The 24,010-nt window shown below is 36.7% G+C and overlaps 1 protein-coding gene across 9 annotated transcripts in view; it reads right to left on the reverse strand.

Moving 5' to 3' along the window:
• Positions 1-143: 143 nt before the first annotated feature.
• LOC128148206 (hornerin-like) overlaps positions 144-24,010 on the reverse strand; it is a 59,121-nt gene continuing 35,254 nt past the window's right edge. For all 9 annotated transcript variants that reach the window (XM_052801752.1, XM_052801751.1, XM_052801756.1 and 6 more), the window contains 31 exons: positions 23,589-23,630; positions 23,448-23,486; positions 23,087-23,128; positions 22,946-22,984; positions 22,511-22,552; positions 21,215-21,259; positions 20,694-20,735; positions 19,803-19,841; positions 18,151-18,189; positions 17,400-17,438; positions 17,089-17,127; positions 16,750-16,788; positions 16,446-16,484; positions 15,665-15,694; positions 14,184-14,225; positions 12,392-12,430; positions 11,588-11,626; positions 11,271-11,309; positions 10,844-10,882; positions 10,458-10,496; positions 9,583-9,621; positions 9,208-9,246; positions 8,822-8,857; positions 8,077-8,106; positions 6,943-6,978; positions 6,453-6,491; positions 5,223-5,261; positions 4,756-4,794; positions 2,955-2,993; positions 2,191-2,220; positions 144-1,787 (listed from right to left, as the gene is read on the reverse strand). In XM_052801752.1, coding sequence (XP_052657712.1) covers positions 1,689-1,787; positions 2,191-2,220; positions 2,955-2,993; positions 4,756-4,794; positions 5,223-5,261; positions 6,453-6,491; positions 6,943-6,978; positions 8,077-8,106; positions 8,822-8,857; positions 9,208-9,246; positions 9,583-9,621; positions 10,458-10,496; positions 10,844-10,882; positions 11,271-11,309; positions 11,588-11,626; positions 12,392-12,430; positions 14,184-14,225; positions 15,665-15,694; positions 16,446-16,484; positions 16,750-16,788; positions 17,089-17,127; positions 17,400-17,438; positions 18,151-18,189; positions 19,803-19,841; positions 20,694-20,735; positions 21,215-21,259; positions 22,511-22,552; positions 22,946-22,984; positions 23,087-23,128; positions 23,448-23,486; positions 23,589-23,630 — 1,257 coding nt within the window. In that variant the 3' untranslated portion in view covers positions 144-1,688. The remainder of the gene's footprint in view (positions 1,788-2,190; positions 2,221-2,954; positions 2,994-4,755; positions 4,795-5,222; positions 5,262-6,452; positions 6,492-6,942; positions 6,979-8,076; positions 8,107-8,821; positions 8,858-9,207; positions 9,247-9,582; positions 9,622-10,457; positions 10,497-10,843; positions 10,883-11,270; positions 11,310-11,587; positions 11,627-12,391; positions 12,431-14,183; positions 14,226-15,664; positions 15,695-16,445; positions 16,485-16,749; positions 16,789-17,088; positions 17,128-17,399; positions 17,439-18,150; positions 18,190-19,802; positions 19,842-20,693; positions 20,736-21,214; positions 21,260-22,510; positions 22,553-22,945; positions 22,985-23,086; positions 23,129-23,447; positions 23,487-23,588; positions 23,631-24,010) is intronic.

Genomic DNA, 24,010 nt, shown 5'->3' on the forward strand with positions numbered 1-24,010 from the left:
TGCGCGAGGGGCCGCGCGCGGCGGCGGCGCGGCACCGGCGCCACCACGCGCAGCCGCCTTCCCGCCAGTGCTCTTGCGTCGGAGGGGTGTTTCACCGGAGAAAGGCTTTCAGTAGGGTATTGCTGCAGTGAATGACACGAGTATTTTGTATGAAATCCATCATAAATTTATTAAAGAAGTGCAAGGCTAGTTCGAATTAAGATACGGACCCTCTCAAAGAGAACCTTGTTGCGTATTCCAAAGAAACAAATCGTCCACCAAATTTTGAAGATCGTACTTAGGCAAAACTCCTTTATGCTTCACTGACAGACACTTAGGCTGATTTACTGATGATTGGCAAAGGGTAGCGTGTCCTGGGCAGCATTTCAAAAATGGGTGAAAGCTTGGCCCCACTGAAGGTGGTAGCAGAACGTGAATGGAAATTCATCAATTACAACTGTAAAGCATAGGAGACAAGCATACTACTAGTAAATGTAATTTTAATACTAGGCACATGTTCAATAAGACGCTAGTTAGACGTGCGCTTTAGGAGAAGGCACTTTGCATTCTCCTAAGCAGCAAAGGAGCTTAGCTGGCGGCTGATGCTGGTGCGGGAGCTGTAGGAGTGGCAGTACAATGGACGCACCACTGCTAACAAGGTGCCAGAGCAGTCGTCGCTGCACAAAGAGAAGGTGGCTCTGGCAGCTCCAAAAGAGTTCACTGCAAGATGTGGAACTGCTCCTGAACTCAAAAATGGGCCATGGTCTTTCTGTGACCACATTTACTGTACCTGCTTGCAGATGTCAGCATCATTCTTGAAATTAAACTTGCAGATATATTGGGTATCACAGGTTAGACTAAAGGCTTGAGAGAAGGAGACAAGATACTATCAGTTTTATGAACTTAATTAAATTTCCATTCCTTCCCAAGGGAAAATGCATTGTTTCTCAGCAGCTTTTAGACTATCAGCCTAATCTGAGGTACATTGCCTCATATGCTTCTCTACAGAACTCTAGGTATTTGCAATCAGTTTGAACAGAGTTCAGCATTTCTTTTCTCTGAGCTGTTTCGCTTCTCTAGTGAATAAACTCTAATTAATCCCCAAATAAACTCTAATTAACCCCCCAAAATTTCAGTCCCATGGAGCATTTTGCTTTGCTTTGCAGCCTCCATACTGAACTTGCATGTGATTACAATAGACTAAAACCAATACTCCAATATTATTGTAGCCTCTTTTCTTCTGTCCCATGAAGGACTGCTTATCAGATGTTTACGTTAGCCTTATTTTATGCGATGATGACCAGGCACGGTGGCTCAGTTTGCCTATACAACCATTTGTTTGACCTCCTGCACTTTGGTTAATAACCAAATATTTTCTGTGTATTTGTTTGTCGCACCAATCAGATTTCAGGTAGGCATTCATCGCATTCCCCATGGGAAAAAAAAATAAAAATAAATCATATAGGTAGGGTACAATACGCTCTCTTAAAATGATGCCTAAACCACTGACAAAACTAATGATATCTACTAATGACTAAAACCAAAGGTAAACTAATGAGAGGCATGACATACTAGCTAGACATACAACATAACAGCCAAGTAGCACCTGCCAATTTGACTTAAGGGTATTTTTTTTCTTACATCAAGTAATTAATCTAATATTACTGAATATAATCCATGTCTAGGATGACAAGCGACTCTTCAGAAGTTCATATAGACCATTTTGATGTAGCAGCAGAGAGAGCGAAGGCACTCAAAACACTGAATAACAGCAGGAGTCGGGGAGTGGAGTGTTTCCCAGCAGAGCTCTATGAAAAAAGAGAGCAATTTGATAAACCCAGTTCGAAATAGTTCTATTTATTACTATTAGAAAAGCACACAAAGTTTCAGAGAAATCTTTTCCTATTAGCCCCTTCAGTAGTGGAGACACTTCTGATGTTAAAAAATCACGTGCCACATCTACACCACACCTAAAGCAACAGGTGTTCAGTTTTCAAGTGATAGGCAGGATCAAAAGTATAAAGCACTTACGTGGTCCCACTTTTCCTCATTTTTGTTGATACTATTCCCATTTATTATGTTGCACAGGCATTCTCAAACATTTATTTAGATACAGGAAATCTGACAGATACAGTATAAACAATACTTCCAGTTTTCTACAATATGTATAGGAAGAAACCAGTAGAAACTACAAAGAGGAAAAGTGCTTACCACTTGACTGTCACCTGAGGAAGTTGAATTCTGAAAACAAACAAACAAGTAAATCTCAAAATGTTCTCACCCAATGGTTTTGAACACAGTTCTGCCTGTGATCAACAAAATTTTAATAGCTTAACCCACAGCATGGTTTTAAGTTGTTCAAGAGGAAAATAGCTTTGCATAGATAAAGTAAATAGTTTTAGTCACACACTCTCTCTACCTCATCTTATATCTGACAATTTCAGCTAAAATCAATGAAGGGACAAAAGTCTATTTTTCTGTCATTCCATTATCACATTCTATACAGAGTTTTCCATCCCTATAGTTGAAAGAAGATGTTAAAGATTGATGAGTACTGGAAAAAAAAAAAAAAAAAAAAGGAAAAGTGCTAAACCAAGTAACCTGCCAGTGAAAAACTCAACAACCTAGCTTATTAAAAAAAAAAAAAAAAGTGAAGGATTAACTGAGTAGAGCCTATAAAATCTACACAGAGAACAGGAATTTAAAAATAGAGGACAGCAAAATGTAACAAGGCCAGTAACTGGAATGTGAAGCAAGACAGATTCAGATTTAAAATATAACCGATATTGAAATAGCTTTCCCAGGCTGAGGCCATATTTTCCACAGCGGTTTCTTTAAATATGCTCTAATACAAATGGAACTAATAGAGAATGTTCTCTTCAGACCAAATCATCCTGAAATTGCTCTATCAACCACCCAGGTTCTTTGTTTACTAAAACAAGAAGATGAAAATGCTGTGATGAAAGTATTCTTACCGATTTCCCAGAATAAGTGCTTCCTGATGTAGAGAAGCCCTGTAAAAATAATTATAAACCATTTATTCTTGTCCACAGAGCACAGAGCAGTCTTGAAAATGCCCTAGATATCAGTAGTTTTGATACCAACTTTGATTTTACCTTTTTCCTTGCACTTTTTCCCCCTATTTTAATTGAATGGTCTCAAGTAAGCACAGCTATGTCCTCTTTATTCCATGAACTGTTTCAGAGGATTTTCAAAGCAATGTTATCATTGACTGAACTACAAAGTTTGAAACTGAAACAGTTACCCTGATACTGAAATACTTCATTTGTAACAGAATGATCCAAGCATGTTCCTATGAGTAAGTAACAGAGTATATCAAAACTTTGCTATGGGAGGAATGAATGCTGCCTCATCCTAAGGTTCAAGTTTGAACAAAATATTCCAATTTTTATTGGTCAGTTTTCTCAGACATCTAGCATTGTAACATAGTTTTAAATTTCACCCTCATTATTGCTACCTATTTTAAAAACCAATATCCACATTTCTAACTTGGTTATGGAATACTGGAAGAAGAATATCCTCACTGGCTTTCCTTGATGACTGCCTCCTGAGGAGGATGAACCCTGAAAAGATACACATTTTTTACTCTAAGCCTATTTGTACTTCAGTATATTCTTGCTATCTGGAATAAAGGACCACAGGAGAATGAACGGTATTTTGTGTCCAGTCATCCAAAAATCCCAGGGAAAATCTTATCTGCAGTACAAATATTTAACATCTTTCTGTTGCAAGTATTCTTTTGAATGATGTATTAGTCGGAGAATTTAATTCAAAGTCCTCAAGAAGAAAGAGCTCTTTTGTAGTTATGATGTGTTTAATATATGGAAAGGAAAAAATAATAAGGTCCAATTAAACATTAATTCACCTGGAATCAGTGTACAGTTAGATTGGGGGGGGGGGGTGGTGGTGTTAAAGTCCTTTACTCTACAGCCCTACTTGAAGAAAGCTCTAATAAGGAAGGTAACTGAAAATAAAAGTGGATACTGAAAAATTAGATGTTCTACAAGAGTCTTATTCAGTTTTCTGGCAAAGTTGCTCTGCTTAATTAAATGGCATTGCCAACAGGAAATCTTACAAGCACAAAATGTCTCACTTTTATGATTCATGTAGAAGAAAATGTACCATTTATGCCCACTTTTTAATAACAGGTGGATACATCTTATTTTCTATAAGACATAAGCTAAAACGTGTGTGCTTTTTTATATCTCGTGCCATTGAATGACAACAAGAGCAAGGTTGAAATTACACAGTAAAAAAAAGTGGTCTGAAACAGGAGAAGATGAAAATACTCATAGTCAAATGTCAACTATTATTTCTTTCAAAAAGAAAAAGAAAGTATTTTCTGCAAAGCAAGCCGGAAATACTTAAGACAAATGAGTATCAAATCAATGAAAAAGTGAGCCCTGAGCACCAGGTGTATGATTACTATGAATTTAAACAGAAATAACTGTTCAAAAGTCCCTTACAAAAAAAAAAAAAAAAAATCCTGCAATCTCATTCTGTGATTACTAGAACTAATCCAGAGATTGACTGGAAGTTCAGTTAGAGTAAAATGCTAGCTAAAAACTATGGAACTGTGTCAAAATAAATATTGTTTGCATTTGTTGAGATTATCCCAGATAAGTAAATCATGTGACACTCTTTGCATATTTAAGTAATTCTCAGAAAAATGTCTAGTCCATAACAAACTGGATATAATTTTTTTAACAGGCTTATAAGAAAAAAGAAAGGTAAAATTGAAATTTTTTTACTTACTGGTTTACCATGTTGTTTGCCTCCAGAAGAATATGAGCCCTGTAAGAAATCAATCAAACATTTATTAATTGAAAAAAATCTATCACTCTCTTGAGACAATTTGTGCAGTACTGAGGAAAAACTTATTTGGATATTGTTTGAACAAAAAGTCACTGGGGTACCTAAAACCTAAGTTGTCTACTGCACACCAAAACAATGGCAATTTGTTATTCTGAATCAAAACAGTGTTATGAAATACAGTATAGCGATTATAGTATGTTCAAAGGAACGTTTTACACAAAGCAGTATTCATTGTAACCAATTCTTTTATTCAGCTTGCTGAAATTACTTTAATTGATATTATGTCAACTATTTAAGCTCAGTAAAATGGCCAAATGAACGTATCTTTCAACATCAAGTAACTGACTTGATCCAGACAGTACAGGGAAAGAGTTAGGAGTGATGGGATTGGAAGAGAATATACGCACCGGCCCACCATACTGGCTGCTTCCTGAGGGAGAAGATCCCTATTAAAAAAATCACAGGAAACTTAAGTGCTTAAGCATTGGCAGAACAACGGTGGTTACTCTTCCCCCCCCGGCCCTATGCAGAATGAAACATCACAGAAGGACCTTTTGACAGGAGATCTCAGTAGGAATCTGGAAAGTATATTAATCTAAAAAGATGCAGTGAAAGACTTCTGACTTAATTCCTCTAAGTTCCTTAACAGTTGAAAGTAGTAAATTTGGCAAACAGTCACAAAACACCTGCTAAGACTATTCTCTGACATAAATATATGGATATAAAGTGTCTTTAAGTATGGCTCTGTTCAAGAGAAAAAAAAAAAATTACTTTATTTGTGATATTCTGCTAGGCCAAACGTGTTCAGAGAGCATCATGTGTATTATTGTAAGAGCATCCTTATTACTCCAAATAAGTAATTTGGGAAAAACTTGTTTTGCAGCTCTTAAAAATCCTCTCCATGCTACAAGAAATGATGTTCTTAATAGTGATACTGAACTCAAATGCTTGCCAATGGAGTAAAAAGAAATTATTTTTTAGTATGGCAGAGTGAAACATTGCAAACAGAGTAATACTAAGGAAAAATATGTTCCACCTTCTTATTAGATAGCCATCCATTACATCTGTTAACTATTTGGGCTAATAGGATTTCTTGATCAGTGACAAACTATTAAGTCTACAACAGGTACCTAGGGAGCTGCTTACAGTAAGAGACTCAAATTGCAGCTGAAGATGAGGAAAGTAGTATTATTGTGAGTAACACACCAGAATTTATAATTTCAAAGCAATATCTATTGGTATATTTTGTACCAAATTTCCAAGTATTTAATCTAAACAAATACAAAAAAAAGGATCATTTCAATTTAATTGAAAAATAACACAAAAAGTAGATTTTGAACTGGTGTCATAGCAATGTGAAACTGAAACATAAAAATGGTTAATTAAAATTATCACTTGGGATAAGAGGCATTCTGAGGTAAAACAACTAAAATTATGATCTATGCAGTTACTTTAAATTGAAGTTTGTTCATGCTACTCCATTTCAGTTACTGAGAAATAGTCCCTGTTTTCAGATATTTATTGAGAGTAAAATGACTCTGAAAAACTGACTGGTAGTATATGCACTGCATCATATTTTTCCATTTAATAAATAGCAAGTAGGAAGAAGACCCTGAAAACAAAGAAAAGTTGCTTGCCTGTCCACCATACTGACTGCTTCCAGAATATGAAGAACCCTGTAAAAAGAATGTGAAACTTTTATAAATAATTTTTTAAAATACCACCTGGCACCAAAAAAACCTGGACCTAATCTAAACAATACTCATGATGCTGATTAACTGGAAGAACTTTACAGTTATTAATGCAGTGGCAAATGGCTACTTATCAGCACATCATGTTAGTGGTTTATGCAATGACATGAACCCCGTGAATGATTTTTCAGTATTTTTTCAAGGTAAGAAAGCTTCTATAACTGCAAAGTAAAGTCTTGGCTCTAGTATATAGAGAGATATAACTGAAATGTCAAGAGTGATTCAATAAAAGCCACATGGACTCTCTGGAATTATTGTCCCTATCTCTGTGACTAAACCGAACTCAATATTTAATGGCTTCTGGGCAAATATGGCAACTGAGCCATGTTCATTCCTGAGGAACTAATGTGTGTAAATGTTAAAGACAAATGCCTACCTGTCCACCATAGTAGCTGTTTCCTCCAAAGGAGCCCTGTATTCAACAAAAATAGCAATGTTTACTCTGTATTAAATTCAATGTCATGTAGAGGAAAAACAAAAGAACATATTGACCTATCGCAATGATCAAGTCATTTACATTGATTACTAGTATACTTTTCTATTTGATTCATTAAACGAGTAAAGGATTTAGTTTCGATTCATCCTTATTGCTTCAGATTATTTGCTTGCAAAGAGAAGTAAGCTGGTAATTTATATGTTGTTTTCAGCACTTCTGATTCTCAGAAGTGGCATATATACCATGACTGGTATACTTATGGCATGTGGGTTTTGCTTGATTTCATAATCCAAGAAAGAGAAGTAGTCATCTAAGCAATTTTGACTATACTGAGACAACAGATAACTGAACTCTCCCTCAAAGGTAAATTGTCTTAATTTCAGCAAAACAGAGGGGGGTTTTGGGTTTGGGGTTTTTTTTTGTTTTTAAAGTATTTACAAAAGTATAGGGAATATACTAATTAGAGAGAAAAATGGAAATAGCTTTAACTTTTTTAATGCATTGCTCTGCTCCCACTTGGAAGCATTTTAGGTCAAGATTTTAGATCTAAGTTGCCCTAGTTCAATCATACTGTTAATAACCATCATAAGAGCAGCACTATTACACACATGTGTCCAAAACCCAGCAAATATACTATGAGATATTTGGGAAACAGATTCTTAGAAAAGTCCCAGGCCTCTCTTACAAACCAAAAGAAATTAAATGTTTTGAAGCAGTTTTTCATGTCTGGATATTTTACAGAATTAGCACTAGTCTTCCTTTAATACAGATACTGGAGAACATTACTCCTTGTTTAATCCAGGGCGGGTTAAGTGTAATTTATTTCCCATGTATTTCTTTGAAAATAGAAATGCATCTGAGTAGCTAGTTTTGAATACAATACTACAGTTGCAAGTCACTGAATATTTTTGTCTTTAGCAGGTTCAAAATTTCTCATTTTAGCACAATGTGAAAAACAACTTTCATCATACATATAAATTCACAGACAGAATTATTTCAAGAGATGTAGTTCCTTGAGAATTTTCCAGTATGTGTACATACTATGAAAAATATACAAAGACAAAGAATACTTACTGAACTTCCACCAGGGCACACACATCCACCCTGTATAAAACACAACCAAACTTATTTTCCTGAGTCTATGACTGGAAGAGGCCTCTGAATTAGTAAATCAAACTCACATTCTGCTACTGCAAGAAAATGGACTATAAAATCCTGCTCATAGACTCACCAAGCTCCACCTAAAAAGTAGTTTCTTTATCTCTCCACTGTCCTTTCAGGCCAGCTGTGCATTTACTGATCAAATTTTTAAATATAGCCTTCTAATTTCTCATTTAAAACTTACAGTAAAAACTTTACTTACAACAAGGACAACTACAAAATTCTGAGTAGTACTACAGAGGGGTTTTTGTTTGTTTTTTGTTGGTTTTTTTTTTTCCCCTAAAGAGGCCAGAGGACCCGGAATACATGCAGTACTTTCACGCTACAGATGTTACAGAAAACACTAAAGATGATTTCCAGTGGAGGCCTACTAGGTGATTTCTACTCTGATAAAACTGAGAGGTGGCCAGGGGTTCACCATTCAGTGTCTCAGCTTCCACATTCAATCTGCATGAAGTGTGTAAGAAGAAAAATGTTTAGCACCAAAGCAGGTACACAACTGAACTGCCATTCAGACAGTTACTACTGGCTACTCTGGCTTGCGGGATGTCTGAATGACATGGAAGAAGAAAATAATGTGTTGCTGAGACTTTGGGCGAAAAGGACAGTGGTGAAGGACACCAGCACAACTGAATGGTGTGGAGAAAGAAAAGCATACCTGTCCACCAGACTGGCTGCCTCCTGAAGAAGAGCCCTGGAAAAAATGAGTAACTAATTATGTCTGTGTTACTGAGTAACATTCTCACTTGCTCTCTGTGGTCTTTAGTCTTTCAAATTGCTTCTGTTTAAATATAACAACAAAAATCATCTTCTCAGAACCACAATCTGTTTAAGGAAGCATTTCCATGCAGTCACACAGGCCTCTGTATCATTTGCTCATATCATGATCTGACGTACCAGACAGATCCATGCTTAGCAATCCTCACACAGTTTGGCTTAAAGCTATTCCTTCTTAGAATGTTCTTTTTTTGCAAAAAATATGGGTCAGTTTTCTTAATGAACTGTGTACCAAAACTGCAAATACTATGAAAGTAGAAGTTTTACCTGTCCACTATACTGCCTGCTTCCTGAAGAAGCTATACCCTAAAGAAATGAGAAAGCATTTATATTTGTTGCACATTCTTTAACTTACAACCTGTCACAGAAAAATACAATTTTATTTGTCTTCCGTAGATTTAAGTGTCACAGGAATGCAAACACTTCTTCTATAACGATACTGAAGTGTATTGGCCTTTACAAGGGCTACTGTTTAAACAGAACAGTAAAGTTTAAATCAAAGTCAGCTTCAGGCAGGTATGAGTAGTGCTGCTGCACTGGACTGTGTGCTCACAGCAGCCTCCTATGTTTTACTTTCCTGAGTGGGCTGACACAGCAGAAGGTTGTATTTATGCAACCCATAAATAGAAAAACAATTCTTACCTGTCCTCCATAATGGCTGCCACCTGAGAAAGATGGACCCTGAAGCAAAGGTGCCAATTATTTCTCTATCAAAAAGCTTCTTTAAGGGTTTTTGAAAGAAAGACTATTTTCTTTCTCTGTTGTATATCGAAAGATGAACACTCAACCTATTCCTTTATGTATTCTATGCAAATTACGGATGGTCTGTAACATACAAATCTTCCATAATACTGATCATGAGCTATTACGATTATATACCTAGTTTCGGGAGACTGTATTTGGACTGAAAATCTCTTTCTCCTCTAATTCCCTCTCCAATAAATCTGACAATAAATATTTTCGGAGGCCAAGGATGAGTTTGTTGGGGATTTCGCTCCATATTAAAGGCTATATCACTAGGCAGCACTAGGAACCCTATCCATCATCTTTCATTTCACAAGGGCATGGAACACCTCTTAACAACTCCTGACCTTCTCCCCTGCTCCCCGAGACCTACTGCTTCTCTGGGTACTTCAACTCTGATATTGCATTTTGCTGAAGGAAGTGAGATATTCCATCAGTTGAGGTAGAGGAGCAATGCAATCTGCTTCCAGCCACTCCTTACTGTTAGAGCTAAGAAACCATGAAAGCAGCAGAAGGGAAATGGGTCCAGAATGAGGAGGGCAGGTTGGAGGGTAGAACAAGGCCAGAACTGCATTCACTGTGATACAACAGAAGTACTGTCCCTTCATAATTTTTATATTGTTTCAGATCATATATCTTTAGATACCTGATCACCTATTACCAGATTAACAGAGTTTACTCAAAATATCATTTTTTCAGTCAACAGAAAAGTACCAAGTTTTGATGTAGAAGCTGGGTGTTAGGATAAGGACTATGCAGGAAGAGAGTCTCACCTGTCCTCCATACTGGCTTCCTCCTGAAGAAGGTGAACCCTGAACAAAAAGAATTAAATGATGTCTATATCCATGTCATAGTACTCCATATGAAGGAGAGGTACCTAATTTCTTTCAGTGCAAAACTGAGTGGACTGAACCAGACTGTGCAAAACGGAGTGAGACTCATCTGCGTTTACCATGATGCATCAGAAATTACATCTCCTAAAACCTCTCCTGTGGCTTTGTATCACACGCATTTGTAACTACTATATACCTAGCAACAAATTAAGTACAACATGAAAAAAAAAAAAAAAAAAATCAATCTCCTTAAAATGTTCTATTACACAGAGAACTACCAAGTCTCTTGGATAAAGTGGTAAACACTACAAGGGAAGAATTCTCACCTGTCCACCATGCTGGCTGCCTCCTGAGGAAGGTGAACCCTAAATATCAACAAAAAATGAAACTGAAACTTCTTTGCACCCATTTCATAGAACCATAGAATCATTTCACGAGGCTTTTAAAAATTTTGGTCAGCTTCATGAAGTACTAATTTATTTCAGAAAGACATGACCTTTAGTCCTGCAAATTTCAGGACCCAACTGAGTCAACCATGTATTTCACATTCTATTTTCATAGTCTTAAATGATGGTCTTCATCTAGAACTTGTTTTGTTTAATCACAGTAGCACCAGAACGCTATAGAGAAAGATTTACTGAGAAGATTTTAGACTAAGATAAATAAAGCTAAGGTAGACAGCTGGGTAGGCAATGAATAAACTACAAGTTTGCATAGGTCAAATCTACAAAAGTGGGGACTATTAAAGCTTACTTGTCCACCATAACGGCTGCCTCCATAAGATGATGACCCCTGGAAAAATATTGAAAATCAGTTATTTCTGAATATCTAATTCATGGAGACAAGCAGCAAAGAGGTGTATTTTGTTATTTGACTGTTTGTAATCTTCCCAGAATAAACTCTATATTTTTGTCTTTCTTGAATTCACAATATTACTACAGAGAATAGATTACTATAAAGTTTCTTGAAATATTAAATTGAGATAGCTATCTTGATAATCATTTACTTGATAAGAGTCAAATAGTGGTAAAACAAATACATCATATAAAATATTAAAAGTAAGAGCTTACATGTCCACCATACTGGCTAGCTCCAGAGGAATACGAATCCTGTAAACAATATCAAATGAGTAAATTACCTGCTGTAGGACTTCCTTAAATCAAAACATGACTCTCCCAGGACAATTGGAGCAAGAGAGCAAGGTAAGAGTGAAGGCAGGTGAGCAGGAAATCTTAAAAATCTTAAAAATCATTTAAGTATGATTTAATAACTAGAGTTCAAGCCTTACAAGGTGACTTGGGGAAATACCTGAGTTTCTAAGCAAGTGTGGAAGGCAAAAAAACCTACTGCTTTGTTTGTGTGACTTGTTGGGAAGATTAAAGCAGCATTCTTTCAAGTTCGTTCTCTGCTCATTTCTGGAGAATGGCATTTCTTTATTTGGAAAGCTGAATCCTGGGCCAAAGATAGCAGTAAAAGATTGGCTACTTAACAGGACTCTAAAAACCAAACTAAGTAAGTTTGCTGAAACCTCATACAACAAGAGGTCTCTTTAAAGAGGGAAGATTGGATTTTTCTTCTTAATGGAATTAGGTCCACTAGGAATCAAAAATGCTACATTTCTATTCATTCTTTCCCCACACCTACTTTTTGCGTAAGCTTCATTATGCAAGCTTCACAAAAACAAAGGCAGTATTTGCTAAAAAAGCCATTGTATAAAATTTTTAGGACATATCAAACTCAGTGATGAAATTAATTTACTGAGTTTTTGCTCTTTAAAGACAGTTCCCATATAAAAACTGAATTTAATTGAGTTCGTGAATAACCGTCATTTTCAGAAGTGGCAAGCTGGGTCTCCTTTTGGAGGGAGTGCTTACTTGGCTACTGTACTGGCTGCCTCCAGCAGAAGACGAGCCCTGAGGGGGAAAAAAAAAAAGAAAAAAAAAAAAAGAAACCAGTTACTTTTCTCTAACAGAACTGTTTTAAAGCAAAACATCTTGAAGGACAGCAGTATATAAATTTCTATTTTAAACTTTTTTGCTTGGTTTTAAAATCCACTCAAAATGAAAAATCTAGCCTTCCCTACTTTGTTAATATGTCTAAAATTCAGTGTGTACCTGTCCACCAGAATGGCTGCCTCCAGAGCCCTTTCAGAAAGGAAATATCAGTTATTTCACTTCAAAGGATCTGACTGAAGGATAGGCAGCTTATTTCTTTCAGATTAAAATCAGCACTCTGAAGAATGACATCCCCACAAAAAGCTTTTAATGTTCATTCTTGCAGAGTACTACAGACCTTTTGAGTACTCTGAGATTCCACAAGAACTGCTGCGCTCATGAAAAAATGAAACTGTTTTGTGTTTTGTATATAATGTTAAGCATCTATCAGAAATGTGTCCTTCATAAGGAATCTTAACTGTGTAAAATGACTTTTCAATTGCTCTGTAAAGAAGATATTAAAGACAATGTTCTGAGGTAGACTGCAGCATATAGTTGGGACAGAACTAAGATCTACATTCAGTATGCAAAAGCCATTCTCCCATGCTGAGGTACTGAGTGCATCTACGCATTAAAGTACAGATCAGGAGTGTGCCTTTGAGACAAAACTCCTGATAGTCCCCACTCACTGTAGTTTGTTTTGCAACATGGAGTGGTGTCGGAGTGAATTAATTGGATGCCTTTCAGATTAAACTAAATTGTAGAATGCTCTGTAGACTGAAACAATCCTAGCAGTTTGCAGTACTTCTCGATGTAGACACAACCACTATGTTCTCTCCGTCTTTATACACAATCCCTGATTCTGAACTGCTGTCAAAGACGGCCAAGTCAGTAAAAACCAAAAAAATCAGTCCAATTGGAAGTTTCAAAAGGAAACAAATCCCAACATCAATAATACGAAGAGTGTAGAACACGGGTGGGTAAGAATATTTTCCTGACTGTAGAGATATATACATTCCTCCTTCCTACAAGGGAGCACAAGACCAGTGCTATTTGTCATGTAATATTAATTTTTCTATGGTACATTTATGTAGCTGTGTCCAAGCCAGCTTTATACCAGTTAGCAGTCTGGTAACAATGCCACAGAGTTCTGTGCTAGATACAAAAAGACCCAAATGTTTTTTCTTCCTTTAGTGCAGCACATACAGAGCTCCAGTGACATACACGGCATGACTTTCTAACACATGATGAACACAACTGATCTTGGCAATGCTATAAACAGGTGTCTTATGCGAAAAGAGAGTTCTTATCCATATGAGAGGCTTAGCATCATTAAATTACTGATCTATGAATACTAACTTTTCTTGCAGTATATGATCTACGAGGAATATAAACACATACATCCAGGTCCTTAGGGGATATTTTGACATAATTCCAAGGAAGCCAATGGAAATTACTCCCGAAGTAAATATTTATAGTGTTATGTATCTGCATTCGTGGCAAACAACATTTTTCATTCAAAGACTTCTCTTTGAATGAATACTATTTCAAATGGAAAGAGAAACTATGAGCGCTGTATGAATGTCCTGTGTGTATTTTTAATTGTGACTAAGGTAGGTTATTTTCACAAGTGTATGACTTCTATTAGGTACTGACTCTTTTTAACCTCTCTAGCCATTTTATTGACAAAACAAACACAGGGCACACTTAAAAGCTGATGAACATTTCTTACATTTGCGGAGGAATCACTTCTGACTAAGGTAGGGGATCCACCCTGTAAGGAGGGAAAAAAAAAAAAAAGAGTTAGCCTTTGTCTTTGATCATAAACTAAAAATGAAACAAAACCTTAAAATGCCTGTTTTATGGTATTTTAAAGGAAGAATATCACAGTCTGAAATTAAATTACACTTATACTTCGCTTACTTTTCTTAATTTGCCAAGATAGCAGATAGTCTTTTTCAGCCTGGTAGACTGTAAACCATGAAGTATTATTTTGTATCTACCCATGACTCATTGCCTAGAAAATAAGAACGCTACCCAAGGTGCAGGAATGTCCTTTACATACTACATGTTGATTGACTACATATGATTTGCTTTGGAAAGCACATATTACCGTATTTTGCAGTCTTTAAATAATTTCATATGGATTTAAAAGCACAAATGAGAAGTGGCTCAGTTCTGTTTTGTTTTGTTTTTTTAATTTGGTACACACTGATTTCTGAGACAACTTTTTATGTTTGGCAATTTTGTAGACTTGATATTATTTTAGCTTCCCTTCATGATAGATCTTTTGTCAATTAATTCTGCTATTTAATGCAATTTTTTTTTTTTTTTTTAAGAAGAGATACACATCTCTGTAAATACGGCATGGCTGGTAATGGAAAGTCACTGCTTGGAGAATACACCTTGCTGCCAACTTTGGGGGTTCCTGGCCTGTATGAGAAATAGTGTGGCGATCAGGACTAGGGAAGTGATCGTCCCCCTGTACTTGGCACTGGTGAGGCCACACCTCAAATACTGTGTTCAGTTTTGGGTCTCTCACTACAAGACAGACATTGAGGTGCTGGAGCGTGTCCAGAGAAGGGCAACCAAGTTGGTGAGGGGTCTAGAGCACAAGTCTCATGAGGAGCAGCTGAGGGAACTGGGGTTGTTTAGCCTGGAGAAAAGGAGGCTGAGGGGAGACCTTATCGATCTCTACAACTACCTGAAAGGAGGTTGTAGCGAGGCAGGTGTTGGTCTCTTCTCCCAAGTAACAAGTGATAGGACAAGAGGAAACGGCCTCAAGTTGCACTAGGGGAGCTTTAGACTGGGTATTAGGAAATATTTCTTCACCAAGAGGGTTGTCAAGCATGGGAACAGGCTGCCCAGGGAAGTGGTGGAGTCACCATCCCTGGAGGTATTTAAAAGACGTGTAGATGTGGTGCTTAGGGACATGGTTTAGTGGTGGACTTGGCAGTGTTAGGTTTATGGTTGGACTTTATGATCTTTAAGGTCTTTTCCAACCTAAATGAGTCTATGATTCTGAATTCTTCATCTTGGCATAATGAGAAATAACTCCTACCATGTCAGTAATATGTAAGTCACCAAAGGAACAATGAATATAAAATTAAGAATACATTCAAATAAATAAGTTAGAAATAAATAGGACCACAGATAATTTTCCAGTTAAATAATTTAGTAAAAGAAAATGTATAATGAACAAGTAACACTTACAGAACTTCCCCCAGAACAATCACATCCACCCTGTAAAGAATGCAGAAAATATTTAAGATATGAAGAACACAGGAATGAAAGGGACTCCAGTTACAACTCAATTTACTTCTTCTACCATCCCAGGTACACAAGCCATAAAGTTACATTCATAACTGCTCAAGTGCCCAACTTCTAGAAAATAGTCTATTTTTTTGATCTCTTCATCCTATGCAACTATTCCTGCACTTATTGCTCTGATGGGGCAAAAACCTTCTAATTTTGTTATCTTCAAATTTGTTATCTACAATCTCTACCTTAAAAACCTTACTCACCAAAAGGGTGAGTAAAAAATTCTGAATAGTACTACAGAAAGCAATTTTTTTTTTTTTCCTAGAGAGACCAAAGCCCCTGGAATACATGCAGTACTCTTTCATGCTACAGATGTTACAGAAAACAGGTGATTTCTACTCTGATAAAACTAACTGAGAAGTGGCCAGGGATTCACCATTCAGTGTCTCAGTTTCCATATTCAATCTGCATGAAATGTGTAAGAAGAAAAATGTTTAGCACCAAAGCAGGTACACAAGCTCAAATACAACTGTCATTCAGACAGTTACTACTGGCTACTCTGGCCTGTGGGATGTCTGAATGACATGGAAGAAGAAGATAATGTGTTGCTGAGACTTTGGGCAAAAAGGAGAGTGGTGAAGGAAAACAGTTCTTGTGAAGGAAAGATTTGCAAAGTAAATTGTGAGTGCCTGACACCAGCACAACTGAATGGTGTGGAGAAAGAAAAGCATACCTGTCCACCAGACTGGCTGCCTCCTGAAGAATTTGAACCCTGTAAATGTTACATTTTCATTTAAAAGATTTTCTTTAAGTTTGACATGTATATTTGATTACAATGTATTGTCTTGTACTCTCTAAACTATGTTTGAAAAGATCTGTCTGATTAAGGACCCAATTTTATCTATAGAAAGATTAATGAGGATTAAAAGAATCCCACAGTAGTCTGGAAACTTAGGTATTACCAATCTGGTAATATTTTCTTGAAATATGTACATTGGGAAAAAAACCCCAAACAACACTGAAGAAAAATTTCCCACCTGCCCACCATACTGGCTGCTTCCAGATGAGGAGGAGTCCTGAAAAAAATAAAAATCACTTAATTTATATTTAAAATTTATATTTAAAAAATATAAATTAATCCCAGATATTTATTACTTTCATTTGTTTCCTGGTGTTAGAACACAGGTTAAGACATTAATTGTATTTTGACCACTCTGCTTACACTTGGACTTTTACATAGAAATATATAAGGAAAAGGTGTTTGAGTACCAGATGAATCCTGCTCCCAGATAAAATATTGCTGTAATACAATATGAGGACTCAAGCTTTTGTATGACAGATACTTCAGGTCAAAACCACAAAGAGTTAGTATTTACCTGTCCACTGGAGTAGCCACCACCTTGAGAAGATGACCCCTGCAAAAAGTAGACCAAATTTATTTTTGTTTGAAGTGGCTTCTGGAAAACAACACTATGTTGTTGAATAGCCATACACACATTTTTAATTAAAAAAATTTTTTTTTTTTTTTAAAACAGTTTGCTGTTTGATTTCACAAGACATGATGCCAGATGTCATCAGAAATTCTAAGAGATAAACAGTTGGGTATAATTTACTTGTCAGGATAACTTTTAAATAGAACAGCCATTTTGGAAGGGAACTGCAAATAATAAATAAAATAGATGCTTACATGTCCACCTGACTGGCTGCCTCCTGGGGAATAAAAATCCTGAAAAAATGTATTGAAATTACATGAAAAAACCAAAAACTTCCTTTCTTTTGTAGACTGGAAAGATCAGGATGGAATCTGAGCACTCCTCCTTGCTTCTCCACATTCCTTAATTTTCTCTCACAGATTGTTCAAGAACAACAAGAAAAAGGTCTGTCTGTATAAAACACATGCCCCTTTAAGCCTGTTGATAATTGCTCTTTTGGTGCAAGATATTCTTTTGAATACAATGATTAAAGAGTTCTTATATCTCCAACAAAATAATTTCTCAGTCTGTGTCATTTAATTCTCATTAGAATAAATAAAATGGGTGCCATGTAAAAATGACGGGAAAATGGAAGCCTTCATAAATCAGTCATACAGCACAACAAAGCAAAGGGTTTCCCTTAGAATAAATGTGGGACAAATCATGCTATTGAAGCCTTTTGCAGTTAGTCAGTGAGTGAAAAAGCACAGGAACTTGTAGTAGTAAATTGTGGTACCCTGTTTGTAATGCGAGTTTGAGATTCAAGAGCACACCTCAGCATCAGCTTGGATTTCTAGCAGTACTTTAACACTTTAGCCATGTCCTCATTCCCTCTGTGCGTGAGGACTTTCTATCCCACACTGGAAGCTGCCACAGCAGCTTCCACACAGGATGTAATTTAGCTGGCTAGCAGTTGTCAAGCTCTGGGGCAGACACCCTGGCAATATGTAAGGAAGGAGTGCTTACCCGTTCACTCTGTTGGCTGCCAGATGGCGAGGTGGAATCCTAAAAAATATTAGAATCTAGTTATTGCATGGAAAATATTTCTATTTTTTTCTAAGCAATAGTGGAAAGCAAAGAAAACTACTGCTTGTTGGGAAGGTTAAAGATGTAGGCTGTAGAATAAGCAGCGTTCTTTCAGGTTCTTTCTCCACTCATTTCCGGTGAATGGCGTTTCTTTATTTGGAAAGCTGAATCCTGGTATAGCATAATAAAGGAAGGAGATCACATCTCAATCTATGTTATTTCCTCTTAGAATGCTATAGGGGAAAACATCAGCACTTCAAAAGTGTTTTGGTTCTTGTAATACCTCAGTGGTAGACACCAATGTTGTTACACCTTGGTTTCTTTCATACCTTTAGCTTCTTTCAGAGGGCCTTGGGGCCCTCTGTAGTATCATATTTTAGCTTTGCTGAATATCCACAAGAAGATTTTGATACAGAAACTGCATGGAAACTAATGACACACTATGCTTGTGGCTAAAATGCACAGCTGAATTTATAAAAATTTGTGGACAACTATTTCCCACTAACCAGGACACTGGAGAACAGACTTAGAAATCCAGTTAAAGTACAATCAATTACTCAAGACTCTGAGAAAATGAGACATTAAACTTTGAAAGTTTTATAAACAGCTTCACCAGAACTAATAGGAAATATACTCCAGTCAGGAGAAAAGGCATGTTTTTAAACAGAAAAGCAAGCAGTTCTCACCACACTACCTGAAAACAGACCATTCCTATGCAATATATAGATGAAGGAACTTGAATCTTTTATGTCTGGCATTGGAAAAACACAAACGAAGAGTAGTGTGAATTGGAGATGGAAACAGAGGGAACTAGTCTGTACAGTATTGCTAAGGTAACTTGTAGAAAAAGAATAAAATCAGATAATGATTAAGGGTCAAATACAATGTTTTTTCTCAAAGAACCAAGGAAAAGTTGAATTTTAAAATAAATCTGTATTTTAAGAGCAATTAAGTTTGAAAGTCTTAATTTATGGGAATTGTTATGAGAGTCCAGAATAGTAAACATATATGGAATATACTCTTAAGGAAATAAATCACAAAAAATAACCCTTAGGAACAAGAATGGCTGAAGTGACATATTGATAGTCTTGTTCTTGTAGTTACATTAGTGTTATTGGATTAAATTAATTCTGTTAAAAAGTAGCCAAATTAAATTGCTGGAAGTAAGAAGTATCTGGTTGTTTTGCATACCATGAGCATATACTAATATTGAGTTTCAATGGAAATTGTGAAATAAAGGAAAAGAGCTTCCTTTGTAAATGCTACTTCTAATAACCAATTAAAAAAAATATGTACGATTGTTACAAGTCAGAACTGTTGTATAACTGCAATTTTAATTTGCCAAGTCCTTGTCATACCATAGGACAATAATGTGGCATAACTTAAATCTACATTTTACTTTATCTATAGGAAAAATATCATTTCAAAGAAGTTATTGCAGAGAATTACTAAACAACATAGATGACTACAATCTACTGTGAAGGAGCTCTTGAAGATAAGATGATGAGATAAGGTAAAGGTCCATGTAAGCACCTAGATACTTTAAAAGGTAGTAAATTCTGATATTGATATACTTGAGAAGAAATGCTTACACTGTCATCAGTTTCACTGCCTCCTATGGAAGGTGAATCCTGTAAAATAATAGGAAAACATTTATTTTCATATAAAAAGGACTCTTATATTCTCCACAAGTACGATCATGTAAAATAGAAGAATAAAAATAACGAGCCACTTAGAATCTCCAATTTTACCTAAACAGGGAATGTGCAAGAAAAGAAAAAATACGTAATTTTACCTGTTACTTAAGCACAAGAGGTAAAAAAAATCTCTGTCCTTGTAAACATACATTTTTATAAGGAAAAATTTTAGATAAAGTTGATTTGCAAAATTAACTATTCTTTACATTCAGAAATCCCATTATCTATGCTTTCTTTCTAGATCCTGCACTAGAAGTAGCAACATAACACAATTTTCTATGAAATAGCAATCTGGATTATATGTCTTACTATTTTTAATAAATAATTCTGTATGACTTCGGATGGCTAAAATGTGTTGCTAAACAAAACATAAGATGGTCCATACAGAATGATCCCACAATGTGATTCACATCAATAAATACAGACTTCAAATATAGTATGTGCATTCCCCTAGACTTTCAACAGCTTCTGCATAAGTAAGGTATGTAAAGTAAATGCACAAAATATTTTCCTTTTGAATGAGCTAATGCATAAACAATAAAGTAGTTAAAGTATTGACTAGCCACAGTGGCACAGTTAGCCGGACAGTGTATATAGTGCATCACCTTCCCTCCATTTTGGAAACATTTAGAGTTGTAAAGGGGTAAATAAAAGTAAAGAGAAACAAAAAGTATAACGGCATTTCCATGGTCATCACTTCAAAATAACTGAAATATAGAACCCAGTCCACATAAGAACCAGCACAGCAAGTTTAAGCTTTTGATGTATGAGACAAATAATATTTACCTGACCGTAAGATCCAGTACCACTATATGTGGAAGATCCACCCTGTTCAGAAAACATAAATAATTTTCATATTGCAGACAGACTTGTGTGGGGTTGTTTTTTGGTTTTTTTTGGACGCTTACTGTAGGGATCCCCTTCTGGGAAGATTTAAAAAATATGAATATTTACTTAGTTATCAGAATGGCTATTGAGCAACTCATGATTATGTCCCTGTAAAACACTAATTTAACATATTTTTAACTCAAATTCTATTTCCACTTTTGAAGAGATCTTCATCTTGCAGATAATTCAAAGCTAGCATTGTTGAAGGGAATAAGCTTTAATGGTTGGAGGCACCCCATTTTTACTCCCCTATAAACTTTAAGGCTCCTTAGTTAAAAGTATATGCAAATTCACTCCGCAAAGAAAAAAAACCACCTTCATTAAAATAAAGTGAGAGCCAATACAGAATATAGCTGTATTTAGGGGCCAGGGTATTGGCCCTCAGCAACTTTATACAAAGAGAAAAAAAGAATATTTACCTGACCATAGGATTCATTGCTGCTGTCATAGACAGAAGACCCTCCCTTACAGAAAATAAAAAAAAGTTTATTGTTTCGGTTCCCTCAGGAAAGAGTTTTACTTCTTTCAAGGGCAGTATAGGAATGAAAATAACGGAAGTCTGCTTTGTAGTTGAAATGTTCTCTCAAGGAAGACTTTTAGACTGCTCCTGTGCAGGCACAGTGGCCAGAATATTTACCTGGTTACTGGAGTAAGAGCTGTGGGAAGACCCTGGGCCATCCTGAAAGGAAAACACAGACCAGCTGTTTTCTGCAGACCAGATGAGTATTTAAATACCAGTGTATCCAGTTCCCACTTTACACCCTTTCTCCCAATTTTGAGCTAACTTTTAGGTACTATTGGAAGAAGTCTTCTGGCTGTAATTTTCTTAGCCTGCTGAAATTTGAGTTCTGCAAGGAAACTGCAGATTCTGTATTGTTCCATACTGTTCTGTACTGTTCTCTGTCAAGCTTCACACCACTAGGTTACATCAGGGTTAATTTAAGTTTTCTACTCCAGGAGACAACTATCAGGTCTGTAATTATAGCATGTCATGGCACCCACAATATCAGGAGTGAAGGAAACAGGATGATGGGAGTCTGTGTTATCCTGGTAAGGGAGGAAGAACAACTACCTGTCCATAGGATCCTCCGGGATAGAAGGAAGGCCCTCCCTGTGCAGAAGACAGAATGGGTTACCGGTTTATGTTTGGCTGCTCTTTCAGGGAAGCTTTTAGGTGGAGCTTCTGAATAGGGCATTTTATCTGAATGTTTACCTGGTTACCAGAATATGTGCTGTGTGAAGAACCTGGGGCTCCCTGAAATGAAAACACAGACTAGCTATTTTCTTGCTAGCAGGATGGTGTAAACAGCAAGGTATCCAACTCTCACTTTAGGCCAAAGTTTTTAAAGAACAAGGAACTTTTTATCACTGATCTTCTTAGCTGGATGAAAGATCATTCCATAGAAGTTGTAAACACAATTCAGTCTTTTCCTCTGACAGACTTCATGTTGAAAGTTACAAATGGTTGATTCAATTCTTGGGTGTTACGTTTCACAACGGCCACTATATGGGGAATATAGGAATGAAGACAACGGAAGTCTATCTTATCTTTACAAACGAGGAAGAACACTTGCCTGTCCGTAAGATCCACCAGAATAGATGGAAGACCCTCCCTGTACAGAAAACATAAAAGTTTACTGTTTTATAGTTGAAATGTTCTCTCAAGGAAGACTTTTAGACTGCTCCTGTGCAGGCACAGTGACCAGAATATTTACCTGGTTACCGGAGTAAGAGCTGTGGGAAGACCCTGGGCCATCCTGAAAGGAAAACACAGACCAGCTGTTTTCTGCAGACCAGATGAGTATTTAAATACCAGTGTATCCAGTTCCCACTTTACACCCTTTCTCCCAATTTTGAGCTAACTTTTAGGTACTATTGGAAGAAGTCTTCTGGCTGTAATTTTCTTAGCCTGCTGAAATTTGAGTTCTGCAAGGAAACTGCAGATTCTGTATTGTTCCATACTGTTCTGTACTGTTCTCTGTCAAGCTTCACACCACTAGGTTACATCAGGGTTAATTTAAGTTTTCTACTCCAGGAGACAACTATCAGGTCTGTAATTATAGCATGTCATGGCACCCACAATATCAGGAGTGAAGGAAACAGGATGATGGGAGTCTGTGTTATCCTGGTAAGGGAGGAAGAACAACTACCTGTCCATAGGATCCTCCGGGATAGAAGGAAGGCCCTCCCTGTGCAGAAGACAGAATGGGTTACCGGTTTATGTTTGGCTGCTCTTTCAGGGAAGCTTTTAGGTGGAGCTTCTGAATAGGGCATTTTATCTGAATGTTTACCTGGTTACCAGAATATGTGCTGTGTGAAGAACCTGGGGCTCCCTGAAATGAAAACACAGACTAGCTATTTTCTTGCTAGCAGGATGGTGTAAACAGCAAGGTATCCAACTCTCACTTTAGGCCAAAGTTTTTAAAGAACAAGGAACTTTTTATCACTGATCTTCTTAGCTGGATGAAAGATCATTCCATAGAAGTTGTAAACACAATTCAGTCTTTTCCTCTGACAGACTTCATGTTGAAAGTTACAAATGGTTGATTCAATTCTTGGGTGTTACGTTTCACAACGGCCACTATATGGGGAATATAGGAATGAAGACAACGGAAGTCTATCTTATCTTTACAAACGAGGAAGAACACTTGCCTGTCCGTAAGATCCACCAGAATAGATGGAAGACCCTCCCTGTACAGAAAACATAAAAGTTTACTGTTTTATAGTTGAAATGTTCTCTCAAGGAAGACTTTTAGACTGCTCCTGTGCAGGCACAGTGACCAGAATATTTACCTGGTTACCGGAGTAAGAGCTGTGGGAAGACCCTGGGCCATCCTGAAAGGAAAACACAGACCAGCTGTTTTCTGCAGACCAGATGAGTATTTAAATACCAGTGTATCCAGTTCCCACTTTACACCCTTTCTCCCAATTTTGAGCTAACTTTTAGGTACTATTGGAAGAAGTCTTCTGGCTGTAATTTTCTTAGCCTGCTGAAATTTGAGTTCTGCAAGGAAACTGCAGATTCTGTATTGTTCCATACTGTTCTGTACTGTTCTCTGTCAAGCTTCACACCACTAGGTTACATCAGGGTTAATTTAAGTTTTCTACTCCAGGAGACAACTATCAGGTCTGTAATTATAGCATGTCATGGCACCCACAATATCAGGAGTGAAGGAAACAGGATGATGGGAGTCTGTGTTATCCTGGTAAGGGAG

Source organism: Harpia harpyja, chromosome 11 (genome assembly GCF_026419915.1).
Source record: "Harpia harpyja isolate bHarHar1 chromosome 11, bHarHar1 primary haplotype, whole genome shotgun sequence".
NCBI classification, from domain to species: Eukaryota; Metazoa; Chordata; class Aves; order Accipitriformes; family Accipitridae; genus Harpia; species Harpia harpyja.